Below are 15,796 nucleotides of genomic sequence, written 5' to 3'. Positions count from 1 at the left end.
GGCGCCTAACCGGGACTCAGCCCCGGGCGCGGCACCGCTGGCTGACAGCATGCGGCGGTTGGGTGACCTGATCAATCCCTACAGTACAGCGAGCAGACGCGGCAGGCAGTGCCGGCAGGTGCAGGGCCGGCGCACGGTGTGCTGGAGGGATGGGCGGCGCCTCACCCGGCAGGAGCGACGCTGAACGCAGAGGAACAAGTACTGTACACACCAAGAGCCCTCAAGGGCATGGCTCAGGAGCTCGAAGTATACACACGGTCTGGCTTCCCTTGTGCTCTTGAACACAGGGCCTCGGCATTCTGTTCTGATGCACTCATGGTCGACTGCGTTTCTCCAGCCTCCGTCGTTCACTTGTGCTCTCCAACGCACAGACCGCGGGACTGATTGGGAGTGATGCTGTGGTCGTGTGTAATTGTACTGGGCATGCGACATGATGTGCTTCAGCAGCGCTCTCGGAAGAAGCCTTTGAGCAGCACTGCAACTGAGTGCGATGGCCTTGTAAAGGGCTTGAAGCACATTATGGGAACTGAGGCAGCCGTACGGTTTTCCGGTGCCCCTATGTGAGCGGTAATGGCGCATGATTTCATTTATCGCCCACCACTGCTGAAACAGCCAGGAGTCTGGGTCTGTCCTATGTCTTACATCAATCCATTTTCACTGTTTGGCGCACGGATAAAACGGGAAAAGCTGTGAGACGGCGTGAGGCCGTAAATGCCACCGCACTGGGGATAACGTGAAGCACTGCGTGCTCTCCATACGTCCACTGTAAATGACGGGCACCGCTCTCCGCTCTTCAGTCTCCAGCCCTCAGCCTTCAGCCCTTGTGCTGGTCGTGCTGATTCCGCCCAGCTCTCAGCCGCCGCCCACCAAGCGAAGCTCCTCCGCCCCGTCCCGCCCAACACTACACACTCCAGGATTCCAGCACCACACAGCCCCTCCTGTCCTCCACCCCGACCCCTACAGCGGCTTCTCGAACTGCGGCAGCGGCGTCTTCTGGAACTGGTTGCGCAGCTGCCCGCATGCCGCCGCCGCCTCCAGGCCGCGCGTCTCGCGCACGGTGCAGGGCAGCCCCGCCGCCTCCACGGCGCGCGTGAAGGCGAACACGCGGTTGCGCGAGGGGCGCTGGAACTCGGACTCGTCCACTGGGTTCCAGGGGATGACGTTGACCTGCGCGTGCGTGAGAGTGGCCAGGCAAGAAAGCATGCGGAGGTGATGGAGCTGGTGATACGCGAGCGGTGCTGTCCGCGGGTGCAGGAGTTCCCGCAAGGCGCATGTTGTTTCTTCCCATATCCCGAACCAGCACACGGGCAGGCGGCCACCGAAACCAACAACACCACAACCCCCCAAAAGTGCCTTCGCGCCGCACCACCTCGCCACGACGCCGCCACGGGGCAGCAGCACTCACGTGAGACATGAGGTTGTAGCGCTGCAGCAGCGCCACTAGCTCCTGCGCGTGCGCCACCTCGTCGTTCACGCCGCTCAGCAGCGTGTACTCAAACGTCACGCGCCGGCCGGTGCGCCTGCGCGTGCGAGGGAGGAAGAAGAGGGCGGAGAGGGAGGCAGCAGTGCGGCGCTGTGTGAGCAAAATGACATGCCGCTACCTGAGTTCGACGAACCTCTGTCTACAAGACCCCGATTCCCGTCCCACAGCCCGCGCCCAGCATGCGAGCACAGTCAGCCCGCAGGTAACTTGATGGCCGTACAACACCACGCGGTACACACGTCAATGCCATGCGACACATAGCCAGGGTTGCACATTCAAACACATACACGCACTTGAAGTACGCTGCGCAGTCCTCCAGCAGCGCCTCAATGGGGTAGGCCTTGGCGGAGGGGATGATGGACTCGCGCAGGGCCTGGTTGGGCGCGTGTAGCGACACCGCCAGCGTGGCCTTCAGGTCCGCACCCGCCAGGCGCCGGATGGCGTTGGGCACACCTGCGTGTACGTGCATGTGAAGGCATGCACGTGCCAGGAAGCGTATGTGAGGAAGCGCGCAAGGCAGCGTGTGCGTTGCGATACTATGCTGTTTGCACGTGTCGGCTTGTGTGTGCGCTTCAGTGCATCAGTCGGAGGGCTGGCGACAGGTAGAGACAGGGCGAGCCAAATGGCAGTGAAGGGATTGCGACTGGCAGCACCGCGCGCGTTCACGCACCGACGGTGGAGATGGTGATGAAGGCGCCACCGATGCCGATCTGCTTATTGAGGCCGTGATAGGCGCGCGTGACGGAGGGCAGGTTCAGCAGCGGCTCGCCCATTCCCATGAACACTGCGAGAAGGAGTCGCGGGCGGTGGTGCAGGGGGCGTTGTAGGTGCTGAGGTGGGTGGCGCAGGTGCAGGTGCAGATGGGTGGCGGTGCAGCGGTAAAGGTGGAAGGGTGCACGAGCGGGCGACACGGAAGTGGGGGCCAGCGGAGATTGGCTGCACACGCGCCAGTTAGGTGCGTGCGCCAGCGTGCCAGCCCCTGGCGACAACCTAAACGCTGCATGCGGGCTGCCTGGGTGCCCACATGCACCCCGTCTCTTTGCTGCCCTGCTCCACCTTGCCCTGCTGCTTGCCCCGCCCCGCCCCGCCTCCCCTGCCGTGCCCGCCAGGGGCTTCCGCCGCCACCCACCGACGTTGCTGACTCGGCGGCCGTACAGCTCCTGCACCGTCAGCACCTGGTCCATGATCTCGTGCGGCGCCAGGTTGCGCGCGAAGCCGCCCTTGCCGGTGGCGCAGAAGGTGCAGCGCATAGGGCAGCCCACCTGCGGCCAGGCAAACAGCAAGGGAGGAGGCGTGGCGGCTCAGGCTTTGAGGAAGGGAGGATCAGAGCCGACGGCAAGCACTCGCGTAACTTGGCTTTCTCTGTAGAGACGGCCGAAGCATACTGCCACTTGCGCTGCGCTGCCCTCTCCTGCGGTCCCTGCCTGCGCCCTCCTCCCCTCCCTGCCCTCCTGTCCCCCGGCCCCGCCCTCACGGTCCGCCCCTCACCTGTGACGACACGCACACGGTGAGGCGGTCCTCCGTGGGTATGCCAACCGTCTCCACGATGCGCCCATCTCCCAGCTGCAGCAGGAACTTGCGAGTGCCGTCGGCGTCGCCCACCGAGTGATGCAGCAGCGAGCGGCCAGTGCGCACGCCGTCCGCCAGCAGCTGCGCGCGCCACTCCTTGGGGATCTGCAGCAGAGGGAGGAGGGGTTCCATGCCCGAGCCCAACATTCAGGTCGCAGTTGTCAAGGGACCGTCGCGTCGGGGGAGGAGGAGGATGTGGAGGAAGTGGAGGATGTGGAGGATGTGGAGGAGGACTGGCAGGGTCGTGAAAGTTAGGAGGGTTGAAGGAAGGGACAGGGCCAGGGGGAGGTCTCGGGCGCGCGGCGGCGCAGAGGGCAGCTTGGGACGGCGCGTGGAGCAGGTGAGCGTCTGACCCACATGCCGCGACCACCGCTCATCAAACACCTGCGCCATCCTTCGCACTCTCTTGCCTTCACCGCCTCTACCACGCCATTTGCGGTACGCCTGCCCTCCTGCTGCCTCCCTCCTGCTCGCCCCTGCCTCCCGCCTCCTCCCCCCCTCGCTGCCCCTCACCGTGGTGATGTCCTCCACGCTGCGGGCGCCCTGCAGCACGCCCTCCAGCAGCTGCTTGGCACGGAAGCGCGGCTGGCCGTACCGCGCAGCCAGCTCCTCCAGCTCGGCGGTGTCACGACCCAGGATCACGGTGCCTGGGGAAGGGGGGGGGGCGCAAGGAAAGTACGTGAGGGTTGCTGTATAGGAGAAGCGGGTTATGACCAGGAAGGCTAGGCGTAGCAACTCTGGTACTCCGGCGCTCACCTTTTCTCCTCAAAACGCACCCACAAAACCACAAACGCCACATCTCCCACTGCCAGCCTCCTCTCCAGCGCCCTGGCCCCCCCCCCTTCTCCCAGCCCCTCACCGTGCTGGTCCAGGCGCGCGGGCTTGACCGCCTCCGCCGCGTCCTGCTGCGCCGCCGTCACCATCTCCTTGTCGCGCGCGTTCCACTCGCCGTCGCTGATGCCGGGGTTGCGCGGCACAAAGGTCGGGTATTGCCCCTCCGGAATGGCAACCAGATCCGCCGCTGGCGCCGTCACGCTGGCAGGCACGCTGGCAGGCGCGGGGTCGTAGGGCGCTACGGCGGTAGCTGCGGCTGGCGCCACCTTGGTTGCCGCAGCCGCAGCCGTCACGCCTGCGGCTGCGGTGGCGGCGGCTAGTGCCGCAGGGTCCGGGGCACGGGGGCGCTCGGCACCGCGGACCGAGGACCTGGATGCAGCAGACGAGGGCGCAGAGCCGGGGCGCCGCTGTGATGATGCGCCGCCCCTGTCGCCGCCCCTGTCGCTGCCCCTGTCGCTGCCCCTGCGGCCCTCGGGGCGGGGCCCGCTGCTCGGGCGCCGCTCCCGCTGCTCCCCGTCGCGCTCCGGGCGCGCACTGCCCCGTCCGCTGCCGCCGTCGCGGCCTCCTCCTCCTCTGCGCTCCTCCCGCTCATACGCCCCCCGGCCACTGCTCGGTGCAGCCGCACCGCTGCTGCTCGCACCCCTTGCTGTGCGCGGCGAGCGGAAGCTGCGCACCATACCCTCATCGGAGGCTGCGGCCGCGGCGGTAGCCGCTGGCGCCGCGGCGGGTGCGGTCGGCCTACGTGGGCTAGTGCTGCTGGTGGCGCTGGTGCTGGTGCTGGTGTTGCCACTGTTGCTGCCGCTGGCACTGCGGGGCCCGCCAGTGGACGCGCCCCCAGCGGTGAACCGGCCTGACGTCCTGGCGTCCGCACTCCGGCCGACGCTACTGCTACGGCTGCCTGCGGCGGGGAGGCTGGCGCGAGAGGGGTCCCGGTCAGGCGAGCGGGAGCCCTCACGCACTGACGGTGCCGCACTGCCGCTGAAGCTGATGCCGACGCCACCGGCAGGTCGGTAGCGGCGTCCCGACACGCCCACACCAAAGCCTGCGCTGCTGCTTCCTGGGCCGGTGCTGCTGGAGGTTGCAACGCCGTCGCTGCCGGAGCCGCTCAGGGAAGCGGATGTAGCGACGTTGCGGAGGCGGAAGCTAACTTCGCATGCGGCCCGTGCAAGCGCCGTTCCAGCGACGAGGGAGTAAGCCCTGCCCAGATCGATGCTGCTGGTCGATGGCCCAGCCGCACACAGACAAGCACCTTTGGCACCCAAGAGAGGCAGCCCAACTGTGCTTCCCGAAACATGGCTGGCGGCCAAGCTCGCCACGGCACGAGGAGGCCCAACATGCACCAGGCGGCTAGCCATGGCCGCAAATCTTGCGACGCTCGTCTTGGGAGCACAATTTGGTGCGCGGTCGGGCTTGTGGCGCTTGGTGGAATTATCCCTTTTCAGCGAGCCAGACACGCCAGTCGAGTCTGCTAACACCTCAGCACAAACGATGTATGAGCCGTGAGACAAGCCTGAGAGCGAACCGTCGGTGAGTGACCTTTTTCCAACGAAACCTGGGCCCATGCATAATCCTGGCGATTTGCACAGCCCCTTTGCAAATGCTCTGGAGTCGTTACCATCCTTAACTTCTTCCAAATCTTCATCGTGCCATATTGGCGGAGCTCGCGCGAGGCACTGCTTGTCCCTGCAAAATCCTGCAACACAACGCCTCTTTACCCTTAGCCAGAGGTTATCAAAATGTGCAACCTGAGGGCTGAGTACTATATAAACCCTCAAGTCATCCAATGGTGCGTCGGAGAAGGACTTGTCTCGGCGATTACTACGCAGCGCGCGAGTGGCTTTGAGCCGAGAGCCGCAGCAGTGCAGACGATTAGCGATGGAAATGCATGTCTGGGGCGGCAGAGGGTGGCCAGTGGCCGGCTGGCCTCTGCCGTGGATGACACGCGCATGCCCATCTCCCTGAGCTGATCCTTTTTCTCACCTATCAGTCCTCCTTCTTCTTCTTCGCCGCCGCCGCCGCCGCGGCCTCCGTGTGGAACCTTGCATGCGAAAGACAAGCGGCAGCCTAGCTGAACAGAGCTAAACAAGTGGTGTCCCGGACCTGCTGAAAGGGTTACAGGCATCAGGGCTAAGCAGCTCCTCCACCCTAACGCCGGGCACGCAGGCAACCCCTGAAACTAGGATGTCCCAGTGTGCAGCCCCACCGAAGCTCCTATGCCCTTTTGGTCTTGCTGCGCTATGCTGGTGACACTCCTACGTGAAGCGGGCCCTGCTGTGGCCTCTTATGTGTCACAGGTGGGAGGAGCGCGGCAAGATGTGGGGCCCCATCCTGTCGGGGGCCCTGTTCGGCGCGGGCTGGTGGTTCTGGGTGGATGCCGTGTGCATCAACCAACACAAGATTCCCTTTGACCAGGTGAGGAGTACACGTGCGATGTATGTACACAAAAGGGGGCCTGCAGGGGGGAGGAAGTCGCTCGTTGGGGCAGCTGCATGCGGAGTCGGGGCGGCAGCCGCTGCGTCGTGGCCCTGCGCGTCACGCACACCCCAGTCCCACCCTTCAAAGCAACAATCATCACAACCATGTACGAGGCACATGCCTGGCACACGGTGTGACTCCACGTCTTACCACGCCCCCCCTTTATGACAGCCCAAAGACCTCAGTGACCTGACCCTTTGCGTCGCTTGCCCCCTCTCCACCCCTCTCCACCCCTCTCCCTCCCCCCGCTCCTCCCCTTTCCCCAGTACCTGCCCGGCCTGATCGCCACTCTGGCGCTCATCATGATCAACTGCATCCGCCGCGACGACCTGGTGGAGATAGACCCCTTCGATGACGCCTCATTTTGCAGGTGTGGGCGTGGGCCGGGATGGGGGGCGCAGCCGTCCATGAGAGACGGAGCGCGCGGGCATGCAGGGTGCAGTAGATGAAGTCGATGGTGGGTATGGGAGAAAGGTTTGGGCTGGAAGCACCACCACCGTCAGCACCATGACCACCATCACTGCCCTGGCCAGCCTCCGCACCCGCCCACCACCACCACCACCACTGCCGCCGCCGCCACAGGTCCCGGTTGTGGCTGTTCGTGTCGTACATCGTGTCGTTTGCCTCCATTGTTGCGGCGGTGTGGGTCATGCTGGCGCACTACGGTGAGGGGTAGGGTTCGTGCAGCACGCGGACCCGACCCAGGGCGCGCTTGCCTGCCCTCTTAAGCTGGCTGTGGGTTGCGTGTGGTGACGGAGACGCTAGGACGCAGGGAGTGTTGCAAGCCGTGTGGGTGGCACGCAGGGTTCGCCGTTGGCAGGGTACGCGCTGACTGTTACACTTGTCCGCTTCTTATCGTGCGTCATCGCAGCACACAACGCTGACCTCTCACCAGCCGACAAGTGGCCGGGAGCGGTGAGTGCCTTTGCCGGACCCTGGCCCTGCTCTGCATCCACACCTGCTCGCGCCTAGAGCCTCACGTGGCAGGCACATACTGTATGTGTCTCCTGAGCAATAAGTGAAAGGCTCATGCAGGCCAACCATGCTGTGTACATGTGCTGCTGTTTGATCCTGGTCAATGTTTAAAAGCACAAGGAAAGGGAACCTGATATGTATGTGTGTGTTGTGGTGTTGTGCAGGCCGGCATCTTCCAGGTGACCTTCATTCTGGGCAGCGGGCTGTTGTTCTTTGTCAGCCGCACGCCGACAGACACAGGCGGCTACAGCTCGTTTTAAGCAGGATGGTGGTTGCTGGTGATGGGAATGGTCGTGATGGGGGTGGTGGTGATGGCGGTGGTGATGCATGGGACGATTTTGTACTGTGAGGGGCAGGATGTGCAAGCGAGTGTGGCGGTAGCGTACGATGAGGGGAAGAACCAAGTGTGGGCCCGGGGAGGCGGCAGGCGTGGGGTACGTGAGGGAGCAGGTGGGGGCTCGGCGGGGGGGGGGGGGTTCCCTGTGGCAAAGAGCAGGCGGGGCAAACTTGGGTGACCGGAGCACGCGTTGTCGTGGACATTGTGGGTACGGCATGGTAGCCATACGTCGGACTGTGTGAATTGTTAGCGGCTGCGCGTGCGCGCATCTTGGTAGTGGAGGGGGCGGGAAAGGCCACGTGGAATAAGAGAGCGCAGCGCCGCCCAAGAAGCGGCGCAAGCGCGCAGGCTGAGGAGCCGGCTGCCGGCTGGTGTCTAGGTAGCGGTCCGCGGTGGGGCTGGCAGGGCATGCGTAGCGGCATGACACGTAGTGCGGCTGTTGACAATTATGCTGCGTCTGGCTGCGGTTGGCTCTGCTGTGGCATCGCGACTGCTAGATAGGCACCTGGTTTGGCTATGTGCCTGTGGAAACCGACCTCGGCTATGTCCGGGCGATGAGGTTGTTCGGCCTCAGACTGTGGAGGGGCTCAGCCCCTTTTCCCGTGACCGGGGAACACTTTGTCTGTGGGGTCCGGCTGCAGTGGGACTGTGGGACAACAGGGGCACAGCCACCGCACGTGCTGTTGTGGGTTGACGCTGCGCTTGGACTTTGCCGACATGCGTGCGAGCAACAAGACGAAGGACCTAAACCTTACATCGTGCTCCTTGCATGTGTTGTGTGGTGGCCGTGTGGGCATCCCAGTACCGGGCTACCGGCTGTACCGCTGGGGCTGTGTTGACAAATGCAGTGAAGCCTGATGTGGATGCTCACAGAGTGCCAGGGGGGCATCGCGCTGATGGATAATACGGTAACAGGATGCGACCATTTAGACGCCTGTCCAGTACCGATACAACAGGGTAAGGCACCCCGCGCTTTGCCAGCTCGTGCGCAGCCTCGCTTCACACACGTGGCGCTTATGGCAGTTGCAGCAGCCGCACCATTCTGCCCCCGACCCACATCCGTGGCGCGCTGCGCGCATAACCTCACAACCTCGCTTTCACTCCTCTGCGAACCCCATCCCCTGGCTGCCGTAAACAGTGCCTGCTAACATCTTGCATCGTGCGTGCAACACGGCATCTTCCATTCTGCACGCCAATGTACATACGCTTTGCCGAGAGCCCGGAGCACAGCGGCAGAAACAGACGAACTGCTTTTCGGCAGTTGAACATTTCACAAGCGACAAATACCCACACCACAGCACCTCTCGATCCTGGGCAGCCACAGCTGCCACCCTGCCTTGCACACCCACCCACCCCTGCCCACACATGCACCGGGCGGGTCTCCTTTCGTTTCCGTCGTTTACCGTACATGCCGACACCTTGGCTCCCTTACCCAGTTACCCTTTCCCATCGCACGCGGACACACACGCCGACACACACGCAGCAAAGAACCTCTCCCCCTGCCGCCGCGCCTGCCTATCCTGCTGCTCCCCCACTCCCTCTCCCTCTCCGCCTCTTCCAATGCCTTCCCCCGTCCGCTACTAAGCGAAGTGTATCCCGGCCGCATTGAACAGCGCCAGCAGCTGCAGGAACTCCTCCTGGCTCATCTTGCTGCTGCGGTTGGTGTCCAGGCCGTTGTCCTCCAGAACCTGGGGGTTGGCCGTCCATGAAAGACGGAGCGCGTAAACCAGGGGGGCAGCAGGGGCAAAGGAGGTTGGCGAGGTGAACGGCTGAAGGGGGCTGAGGCTGAGGACAGGTGTTGGGGAGGGACGGGCGCAGAAGAGTGCAAAGGACACGGCGTGCATACCGCTCATGGGTGCGTCATGGGCTTAGCGGTCGCGCACCTCTGGGCTGCCCTGACCATCACCACCACCAACATACGCACACATTGGGGCGGGGCTTTCTTCTGTTTAGTTACTCAGCACATATGCACGCACACACACACACAAACACACACACACACACACACACACACACACACACACACACACACACACACACACACACACACACACACACACACACACGCCCCCACCTTCATGACCAGCTCCTTGAACTCGGGGCTGACCTTGCCGCCCGCCCTGCGCCCGCCGCGCCCACCGCCGCCGCCGCCACCCGCGCCGCCGTCCACCGTCATGGCGTCGTCGTTGTCGTCGTCGCCGTCCATGGCGTCGTCCTCCATCGCGTCGTCGTCCGCCGCCGCCGCGCCCAGGCTGGCGATGCCGCCGGCAGCGGCGGCCGGCGGCGCTGCCGCGCCGGCGTTGCCTTGAAGCGCCTGGTCAGGAGTGGGTTTGGACGGGAGGAGAGGGGCGTGCGTTGATTCCACATGCATAGCCCTTGCTCCACGCCCTTGCCTCCCTCGTCTCGCTGTGTAGTTGCCAGGCGGTCCGCCCGCCCCGTCCGGCCCCGCCCCCGCCTGCCCACCTGGTAGGTGCGCCAGTTGGTCTCCAGCGCCTGCAGCGTGTTGGTCTGCTTGAAGATGGCGCCTGCGCAGTGGCGCGGTTGCAATCGCAGGAGGGAGGGGCGGGCTTGCTTAGGCGACGCGGTCAAGTGGACCACCGGGTGCAGCAGCCGCAAGCTTGGGTCACCGGTGTTCGTTAGGCTCGGACATGTAACCCCGCCCTCCTGCCTCCTGGCCTCTCCCAATCCAGGCCTCCTCCGGACCTCCTCCCGCCCTTTTGCCCCTCCTCCTGCACTCCTCTGCCCTTCCTCGCCGTCCTCACCCAGCGTCTTGTTTTTGCGGCTGAAGCACAGCCGCACCAGGCCGTCCCACTCGAGGAAGTTGACGGGCGGCGGCGGGTGGCGCGGCTCAATGCGCACCACCGACGAGTCCACCTTGGGCGGCGGCCGGAAGTTGTTCTTGCCCACCTGCGGACGCGCGGAGTGGCGGAGTGCAGGGGGTTGCAGAACCAGGAGGCGGCGACATACACACACGCACGCGTGCTCCACCTGCTCTCCTTGTGGTGTTGTGCCGCTTCGCACAGGCCGGCACGCGCCGGGCGCTACCTTCCGTCCATGCGCTGGCGTGACCCCACCGACTGCGGCGCGGTATCGTGACACCGTGATAGGCACCCTGGTGATGCACTTGCTGTCCGTACGCTCGCCCCTTGCGAACAGCCACTACATACTCTTTTTGTCTCCCGCATGCATACCGCACTACAGCACAGGCAGCTTTCGTGCTCCGAGGCCATGGTCCCTGGCCACTCCCCCTCCACGCCCATGATTATCCCCTTCTCGCCCCTCCCGCCGCCCTTTCCCGCCACCCCCTCCTGCCTCCTGCCACTCATATTCTCCCCCCCTTTGATTCGCACCTGTCGCCTCCTCCCTCTCCCTCCCCTCTTCCCTCTCCTCCCTCTCCTCCCTCCCCTCCCTTCCTCCCTCCTCCCGCCTCCCTCCTCCCTCCTCCCCTCCCTCCTCCCTCTCCTCCCCTCCGCCCTCCTCCTCCTCCCTCCTCCCTCCTCCCTCCTCCCTCCTCCCTCCTCCCTCCTCCCTCCTCCCTCCTCCCTCCTCCCTTCTCCCTCTCCTCCTCCGTCCTCCCTCTCCTCCCCTTCGCCCTCTCCTCCCCCTCCTCGCTCTCCTCCCTCTTCCACACCTTGAGCAGGTGGCTGACTCGCGCCAGCAGCTGTGTGTTGACCGCCAGGCGCGAGTACAGGTTGTCGCCCGCCTTGGCCACCAGCCGCATCGCGAACTCGTGCTGGTACATGATCACCGCAGCGCGGAAGGCGGGCCTGTGCGCCAGCAGCTGTGCGGGGGGTGAGCCAGCGAGCGTAGGAAGGTACGGGAGTCAGTCACGGGAGTCAGTCACGCGAGCCAGTGGGGAGTCCATGGGGAGTCCCGTGCGCGGGACCGTCCAAAAGGTATCAGGGTCTTGTAGCACAGCGCCCATCCTGTTCACCAGGTGCCTAGACACGCTAGCCTGCTCACGACACGCGCCCTCGTGCCGTGCGGCCTGCCCTGAGAATGCCACGCTCCCCGCGCCCTCTCGCCGCTCCCCGTCCCCTGCTCTCGCTCCCTGATCCCGCTGCCTGCTCCCTGCAACCTGCCCTATGCTCCGTGCTGCTGCGCTGTCGCCGTGTCGCGCCTCCCCGCGACGCCGGCCCCGCCCCCACCACCCTTGGCCCCCACCTTGAAGGTGAGCGGCGAGGAGATATTGTAGGGGATGTTGGCCACACACAGGTCGAAGTAGGGCAGCTCCACACGCATGAAGTCACCGTGGATAATCTGCGGCGAGCACGGCAGGTAGCACGGCAAGTGAGCGCGCGTGAGTCCGCATCTCATCAAACTTGCCCGTCCTAGCCCGTGCGGTGCCCTGCCCCACGGCGCTGCTCCCGCAGTGACCCGCTCCGCATTGCCCTGCTCTACCTGGCCCTGCCCACATCCCCCCCTTCAATCCACCTTCACAACCCCAACCCCAGGGGATGCGCGTGAGCATGCACCCCACCGAGCTCTCGGCCTTCCTGGTCCGAGCCACGCTGTGCCCTGCCCCACAGCGTTAATGCAACCACAGTTCGCATGTTGCTCCGCCTAGCCCCGTTCTCTGCCTCCACCCCGCCTCCGCCCCGACTTCGCCCCCAAACGGGGAACGCGCGCTGTTCTGGGTACCCCCAACTTTGTGCTTGTGCTTCACCCCCGCCTTCACCCTCCCTCTAGCGCCCCACCTGCAGGTTGTTGGCGTACGGCGTGCCCTGCACACGCCGCTGCAGCTCCAGGACCTGGAGGGGGGAAGGGGCAGAGGTAGGCAGCAGCAGGAGCTTAGAAGGGGTAGCGCAGCGGCGGGTGAGTGGCACGGTTGGTTGGCCTACACCAGGTCGCCTGCTCGGCTTCCATTGGCAGATTAGCAGCCAGCCAGAAATCCATAACGTGGCAGCTCATGTCGCTTGGCTATGCCCACAAGAGGTATGTCACCACCCATACGAAAACCTAGAACCGGTACTGCACACGGCCTGCCGCTGCCAACCTCCCTGCCCCTGTGGTGTGCCACACCCACCATGCGTGGGTCAAGCTCCACGGCAATGACCTTCTTCGCCTTCTCCAGCAGCTTCACCGTCAAGTTACCCGTACCGGGACCGATTTCTAGCACCACGTCCGTGGACTTGACGCCCGCCTTGTCGACGATGGCTTGCACGACCAGCGGGTTCCGCAGAATGTGCTGGCCCTTGCTTTTATGGAACTCCAGACCTGTCACATCACACCGGCGCGTATTGCGTCAGGGTTCTAGCCGCCGCGACGCCACACCAAAAGCCATGCTGCCCTCCGCCGGCACTCTCACCAGACACGCCAGTGTTGGGCCCCTTCTTCTGAGACTTCTTCTGCACTCCTCCAGCAACGCGTAGCCCGCCATCTGAGCCTCCTCCGGCGCCCTTGCCCTTTGGTTTGCCCATTTTCCACAACGCTCACAAAGTTCTAGGGCCGATTGTATTACTGCAGTAGAAAACTCATCGATATAAAACAGCTAAATGGCAAATCGGCAAGGACATATGTCACGGCGAGGACTTTGTTAGCGAGCGAGTCTGTGCGGCAGGGAAAAGCAGGTAACAGCTGTGAATGAGATGTAAGTAAGCTATCTGCCAAGCCTAGCGCCTATGATAAATGACATTCGCTTGGGCTGCGACTGCTGAAATTCGCGCGCATGCATGGCGAGCAGCCGCGATTCGCGAGGCTGCTCGCTGCAACCTTGCAACTGCACCACTGCGTTGTTACTACACTTGAAGTTTGCCGCATATCACATCTGACGCAGCGCTGTCAGGGGCAAGGGCAGCAACAATGGAGTTATCTACGGTGCTTGCGCTGCTTGCGGTCGTGCTCCTGGTGGCCGTAATTATTGCCAGCACTTCTAAAAGAGCTCCTCCACCAAAGCCCGAGCCTTACAAGTTGGGCGACGTGACGCTCGAGGCGCTGCGCTACTACAATGGCTACGACTGGACGAAGCCAGCGCTGGTGGCTATCAATGGGAAGGTCTACGACGTTTCGAACAAATACGAGATCTACGGGCCGGGTGAGGGCGGCTGGGCTCTCTGAAAGCGCACGGGGGCTGCTGCGCGGGAAGGCACGCTCCCGGGGCGGTACAGAAGGGGGCCGGTGGCGGCTGGGTGCCGAAGTTGAGGGGTAACAACCTGGAGCTGGTCCCCTTGCTGTGGCGGCATCCTGTATGCCCATTTCATAGCTGTTTGTGACAGCGCGGGTTGCTCCTTGCTTACAGGCAAGCCCAGCAACGCCTTCGCCGGGCGGGAAGTTGCGCGTGCTCTGGCGCTCGGGTCATCCGACGAGAAGGTACGCCTGCACCCGGCCCAGAAGGCGCTGCGCACCGGTAACTGAAGCGCAACAGCCTTCTGTGAACACGCGGCTGCCTGCAAAATCTTCAAGCAGCGTCTGCACCAACACTGCCCTAGTGCCCATCACGTACTCCGTTCCGGCCTACACAACCTTCATGGCACACCGTCATGGTCTCATTCTGTTCATGGCCGCACCACCGCTTGCACGCACCCAATCCGCGACCCCTGTCAACCCCTTCATCCCCCCAAACGCACAGGATTTCACGGACGACCTGGCCGGCCTGACGCCGGAGCAGCTGCAGCGGCTGGAGGGGGCCGTTCAGGAGTTCGCGGCCAGCCACGACGTGGTGGGGCAGGTGAGCGCCAGAGGCGGAGGCGGAGGCAGAGGAGATAGGTATGGACACTGGTATTGGATGGCGGGCGTTGAAGTGGGTGGTGGTTGGGGAATGAGGAGCGCCTGCGTCGCGGGGGCGGAGGAGCGGATATGGACAATAGGCTGAGGTAGCAGGGACCGTTTGCGTGTAGGGTTGGTTTAGTGCTGCACGGCGGTGCAAGAGGAATCCGTCTGGCGGCGATGCCAACATCCCTCAACACGCTGCAGCACAGCATGCGTGGAACCCATGCGCGGTTTGCCCATTGGCCCTGGAGCCCACCAAGTACGAACGCGCGCATGCGGTGCACACACGGCAGGTGGTGCCGCCGCTGGAGCTGACTCTGGAGCAGCTTGCGGGCTATGACGGCCACGACACGGCCAAGCCCATGCTGCTGGCCATCAAGGGTGTGGTGTACGACGTTACCAAGGGGAAAGACTACTACGGACCCAACGGTGGGTTTGACACGGGATGCAGGGGCGCGGGGGAAGGGCGCTGCGGACGGTGGGTTTGACACGGGGTGTGGGGGCGCTGGGGACGGACGGAAGGACAGCCTCTGCACAACCATACTGCAAAGGGCGGCTGCCACGCGGTATTGCATGACTGTTACATTTGCCGCCAAGCCACCTATTGAGTTGTGACGTGTGGGGTTGCTAATATGCTATCGCTGCTTTGGGTTTGACAGGAATCTACCCGTTTGCTGGCAAGGAGGTGGCCCGCGCCTTTGCGCTGTACTCCACTGAGCTCTCAGACTGCAATGACAACCTGGAGGGGCTCAGCTACAGCGAGATGGAAGCCCTGCGCGACTGGATCGGCAAGTTCAGCTCCAAGTACACCATAGTGGGCAAGATTGTGGGCAAGTAGTTGGAAGCAAGGGAAGCGCGTGTTGGGTCCCATGCAGGCCGTGAGGATGTGTTGTGGGCGGCGGGCAGCAGGCGGGCAGGACACGTTGGGTGTTGGTTCTGCTGACGTGTTGCGAGCAAGATAGCATGGCGTGTGTTGGACAATGGCGGCAGGTTGTAGGACCAGGAAGGCCGGAGCCCGTGTTGAGGAACGCCGCTGCGGGCTAACGGAGCACGCTCTCCGGATGGGTGCAAGCGGGATGTTGCACAGACTCGACGTTCGACACCAGGCAGACCGCAAGTAACCAACATTTAAATGAAGTTGCTTGTAGTTGAAGCTGCGAGGCTGATGACATGTGGTAGATGTTGTGGGCAGGAAAGCGCCGTGTGGAAGGCAAGGTGGAAGGGGGTGGAGGTGGTTGAGTACCGTAAGGGGGGCCGTGGGGTCAGCCCCGAGTGCACTGATATGTTTTGCCCTTATCAAACATTTTCCCCTTAGAGTTGCCTACTGGGATTCCCGCGCCACGAGTCAATTGTCCATGGAAAATCGGAAAATCTCATGCAAGTGCGGTCGCCCAAGTGCGCTGTTTGCTGTTTCC

At 63.7% G+C, this 15,796-nt stretch overlaps 4 protein-coding genes across 4 annotated transcripts; 2 read left to right on the top strand and 2 right to left on the bottom strand.

The window, feature by feature from the left end:
* Positions 1 to 626: 626 nt before the first annotated feature.
* CHLRE_01g043000v5 (uncharacterized protein) lies at positions 627 to 5,383 on the bottom strand. The gene is made up of 8 exons (XM_001689652.2): positions 3,912 to 5,383; positions 3,566 to 3,699; positions 2,972 to 3,157; positions 2,613 to 2,745; positions 2,154 to 2,267; positions 1,777 to 1,936; positions 1,406 to 1,520; positions 627 to 1,167 (listed from the first exon to the last, which is right to left on the bottom strand). The coding sequence occupies exons 1-8, from the start codon at positions 5,239 to 5,241 to the stop codon at positions 958 to 960; spliced, it is 2,382 nt and encodes a 793-aa protein (XP_001689704.2). The 5' UTR covers positions 5,242 to 5,383; the 3' UTR covers positions 627 to 957.
* A 127-nt stretch (positions 5,384 to 5,510) lies between these two features.
* CHLRE_01g042950v5 (uncharacterized protein) lies at positions 5,511 to 8,592 on the top strand. The gene is made up of 6 exons (XM_001690118.2): positions 5,511 to 5,672; positions 6,181 to 6,298; positions 6,628 to 6,731; positions 6,944 to 7,026; positions 7,233 to 7,276; positions 7,501 to 8,592. Exons 1-6 carry the CDS (start codon positions 5,623 to 5,625, stop codon positions 7,594 to 7,596), a joined length of 495 nt encoding a protein of 164 aa, XP_001690170.2. The 5' UTR covers positions 5,511 to 5,622; the 3' UTR covers positions 7,597 to 8,592.
* A 5-nt stretch (positions 8,593 to 8,597) lies between these two features.
* On the bottom strand, positions 8,598 to 13,299 carry CHLRE_01g042900v5 (uncharacterized protein). Its single transcript, XM_043058838.1, has 9 exons — positions 12,982 to 13,299; positions 12,700 to 12,890; positions 12,371 to 12,424; positions 11,838 to 11,933; positions 11,305 to 11,454; positions 10,436 to 10,580; positions 10,137 to 10,198; positions 9,748 to 9,987; positions 8,598 to 9,361 (listed from the first exon to the last, which is right to left on the bottom strand). The coding sequence occupies exons 1-9, from the start codon at positions 13,091 to 13,093 to the stop codon at positions 9,254 to 9,256; spliced, it is 1,158 nt and encodes a 385-aa protein (XP_042928752.1). The 5' UTR covers positions 13,094 to 13,299; the 3' UTR covers positions 8,598 to 9,253.
* A 120-nt stretch (positions 13,300 to 13,419) lies between these two features.
* On the top strand, positions 13,420 to 15,755 carry CHLRE_01g042850v5 (uncharacterized protein). Its single transcript, XM_001690117.2, has 5 exons — positions 13,420 to 13,707; positions 13,912 to 13,982; positions 14,242 to 14,340; positions 14,675 to 14,810; positions 15,041 to 15,755. The coding sequence occupies exons 1-5, from the start codon at positions 13,476 to 13,478 to the stop codon at positions 15,217 to 15,219; spliced, it is 717 nt and encodes a 238-aa protein (XP_001690169.2). The 5' UTR covers positions 13,420 to 13,475; the 3' UTR covers positions 15,220 to 15,755.
* The last annotated feature ends 41 nt before the right edge of the window (positions 15,756 to 15,796 follow it).

This window comes from Chlamydomonas reinhardtii, chromosome 1 (genome assembly GCF_000002595.2).
Source record: "Chlamydomonas reinhardtii strain CC-503 cw92 mt+ chromosome 1, whole genome shotgun sequence".
In the NCBI taxonomy this organism is placed as follows: domain Eukaryota; kingdom Viridiplantae; phylum Chlorophyta; class Chlorophyceae; order Chlamydomonadales; family Chlamydomonadaceae; genus Chlamydomonas; species Chlamydomonas reinhardtii.
The sequence above is the reverse complement of the archived record's forward strand: the minus strand, read 5'-3'. Positions and strand labels throughout refer to the sequence as shown.

Bases quoted from the DNA above. Each gene is read 5' to 3' on its own strand.
- CHLRE_01g043000v5 (XM_001689652.2), bottom strand. From the start codon at position 5,241: ATGGCTAGCCGCCTGGTGCATGTTGGGCCTCCTCGTGCCGTGGCGAGC. The intron at 3,700-3,911 runs GTGAGGGGCTGG...CCCCTTCCCCAG, and splicing joins CGCGCGCCTGGACCAGCACG to GCACCGTGATCCTGGGTCGT. The intron at 1,521-1,776 runs GTGCGTGTATGT...TCGCACGCGCAG, and splicing joins GACTGCGCAGCGTACTTCAA to GCGCACCGGCCGGCGCGTGA.
- CHLRE_01g042950v5 (XM_001690118.2), top strand. From the start codon at position 5,623: ATGTGCAACCTGAGGGCTGAGTACTATATAAACCCTCAAGTCATCCAA. The intron at 5,673-6,180 runs GTGCGTCGGAGA...TATGTGTCACAG, and splicing joins AACCCTCAAGTCATCCAATG to GTGGGAGGAGCGCGGCAAGA. The intron at 7,027-7,232 runs GTGAGGGGTAGG...GCGTCATCGCAG, and splicing joins GGTCATGCTGGCGCACTACG to CACACAACGCTGACCTCTCA.
- CHLRE_01g042900v5 (XM_043058838.1), bottom strand. From the start codon at position 13,093: ATGGGCAAACCAAAGGGCAAGGGCGCCGGAGGAGGCTCAGATGGCGGG. The intron at 12,425-12,699 runs GTGGGTGTGGCA...TCCCCCCTCCAG, and splicing joins TGGAGCTTGACCCACGCATG to GTCCTGGAGCTGCAGCGGCG. The intron at 11,455-11,837 runs GTGGGGGCCAAG...CCCCCCGCACAG, and splicing joins CCTCGCCGCTCACCTTCAAG to CTGCTGGCGCACAGGCCCGC.
- CHLRE_01g042850v5 (XM_001690117.2), top strand. From the start codon at position 13,476: ATGGAGTTATCTACGGTGCTTGCGCTGCTTGCGGTCGTGCTCCTGGTG. The intron at 14,341-14,674 runs GTGAGCGCCAGA...CACACACGGCAG, and splicing joins GCCACGACGTGGTGGGGCAG to GTGGTGCCGCCGCTGGAGCT. The intron at 14,811-15,040 runs GTGGGTTTGACA...TGGGTTTGACAG, and splicing joins AGACTACTACGGACCCAACG to GAATCTACCCGTTTGCTGGC.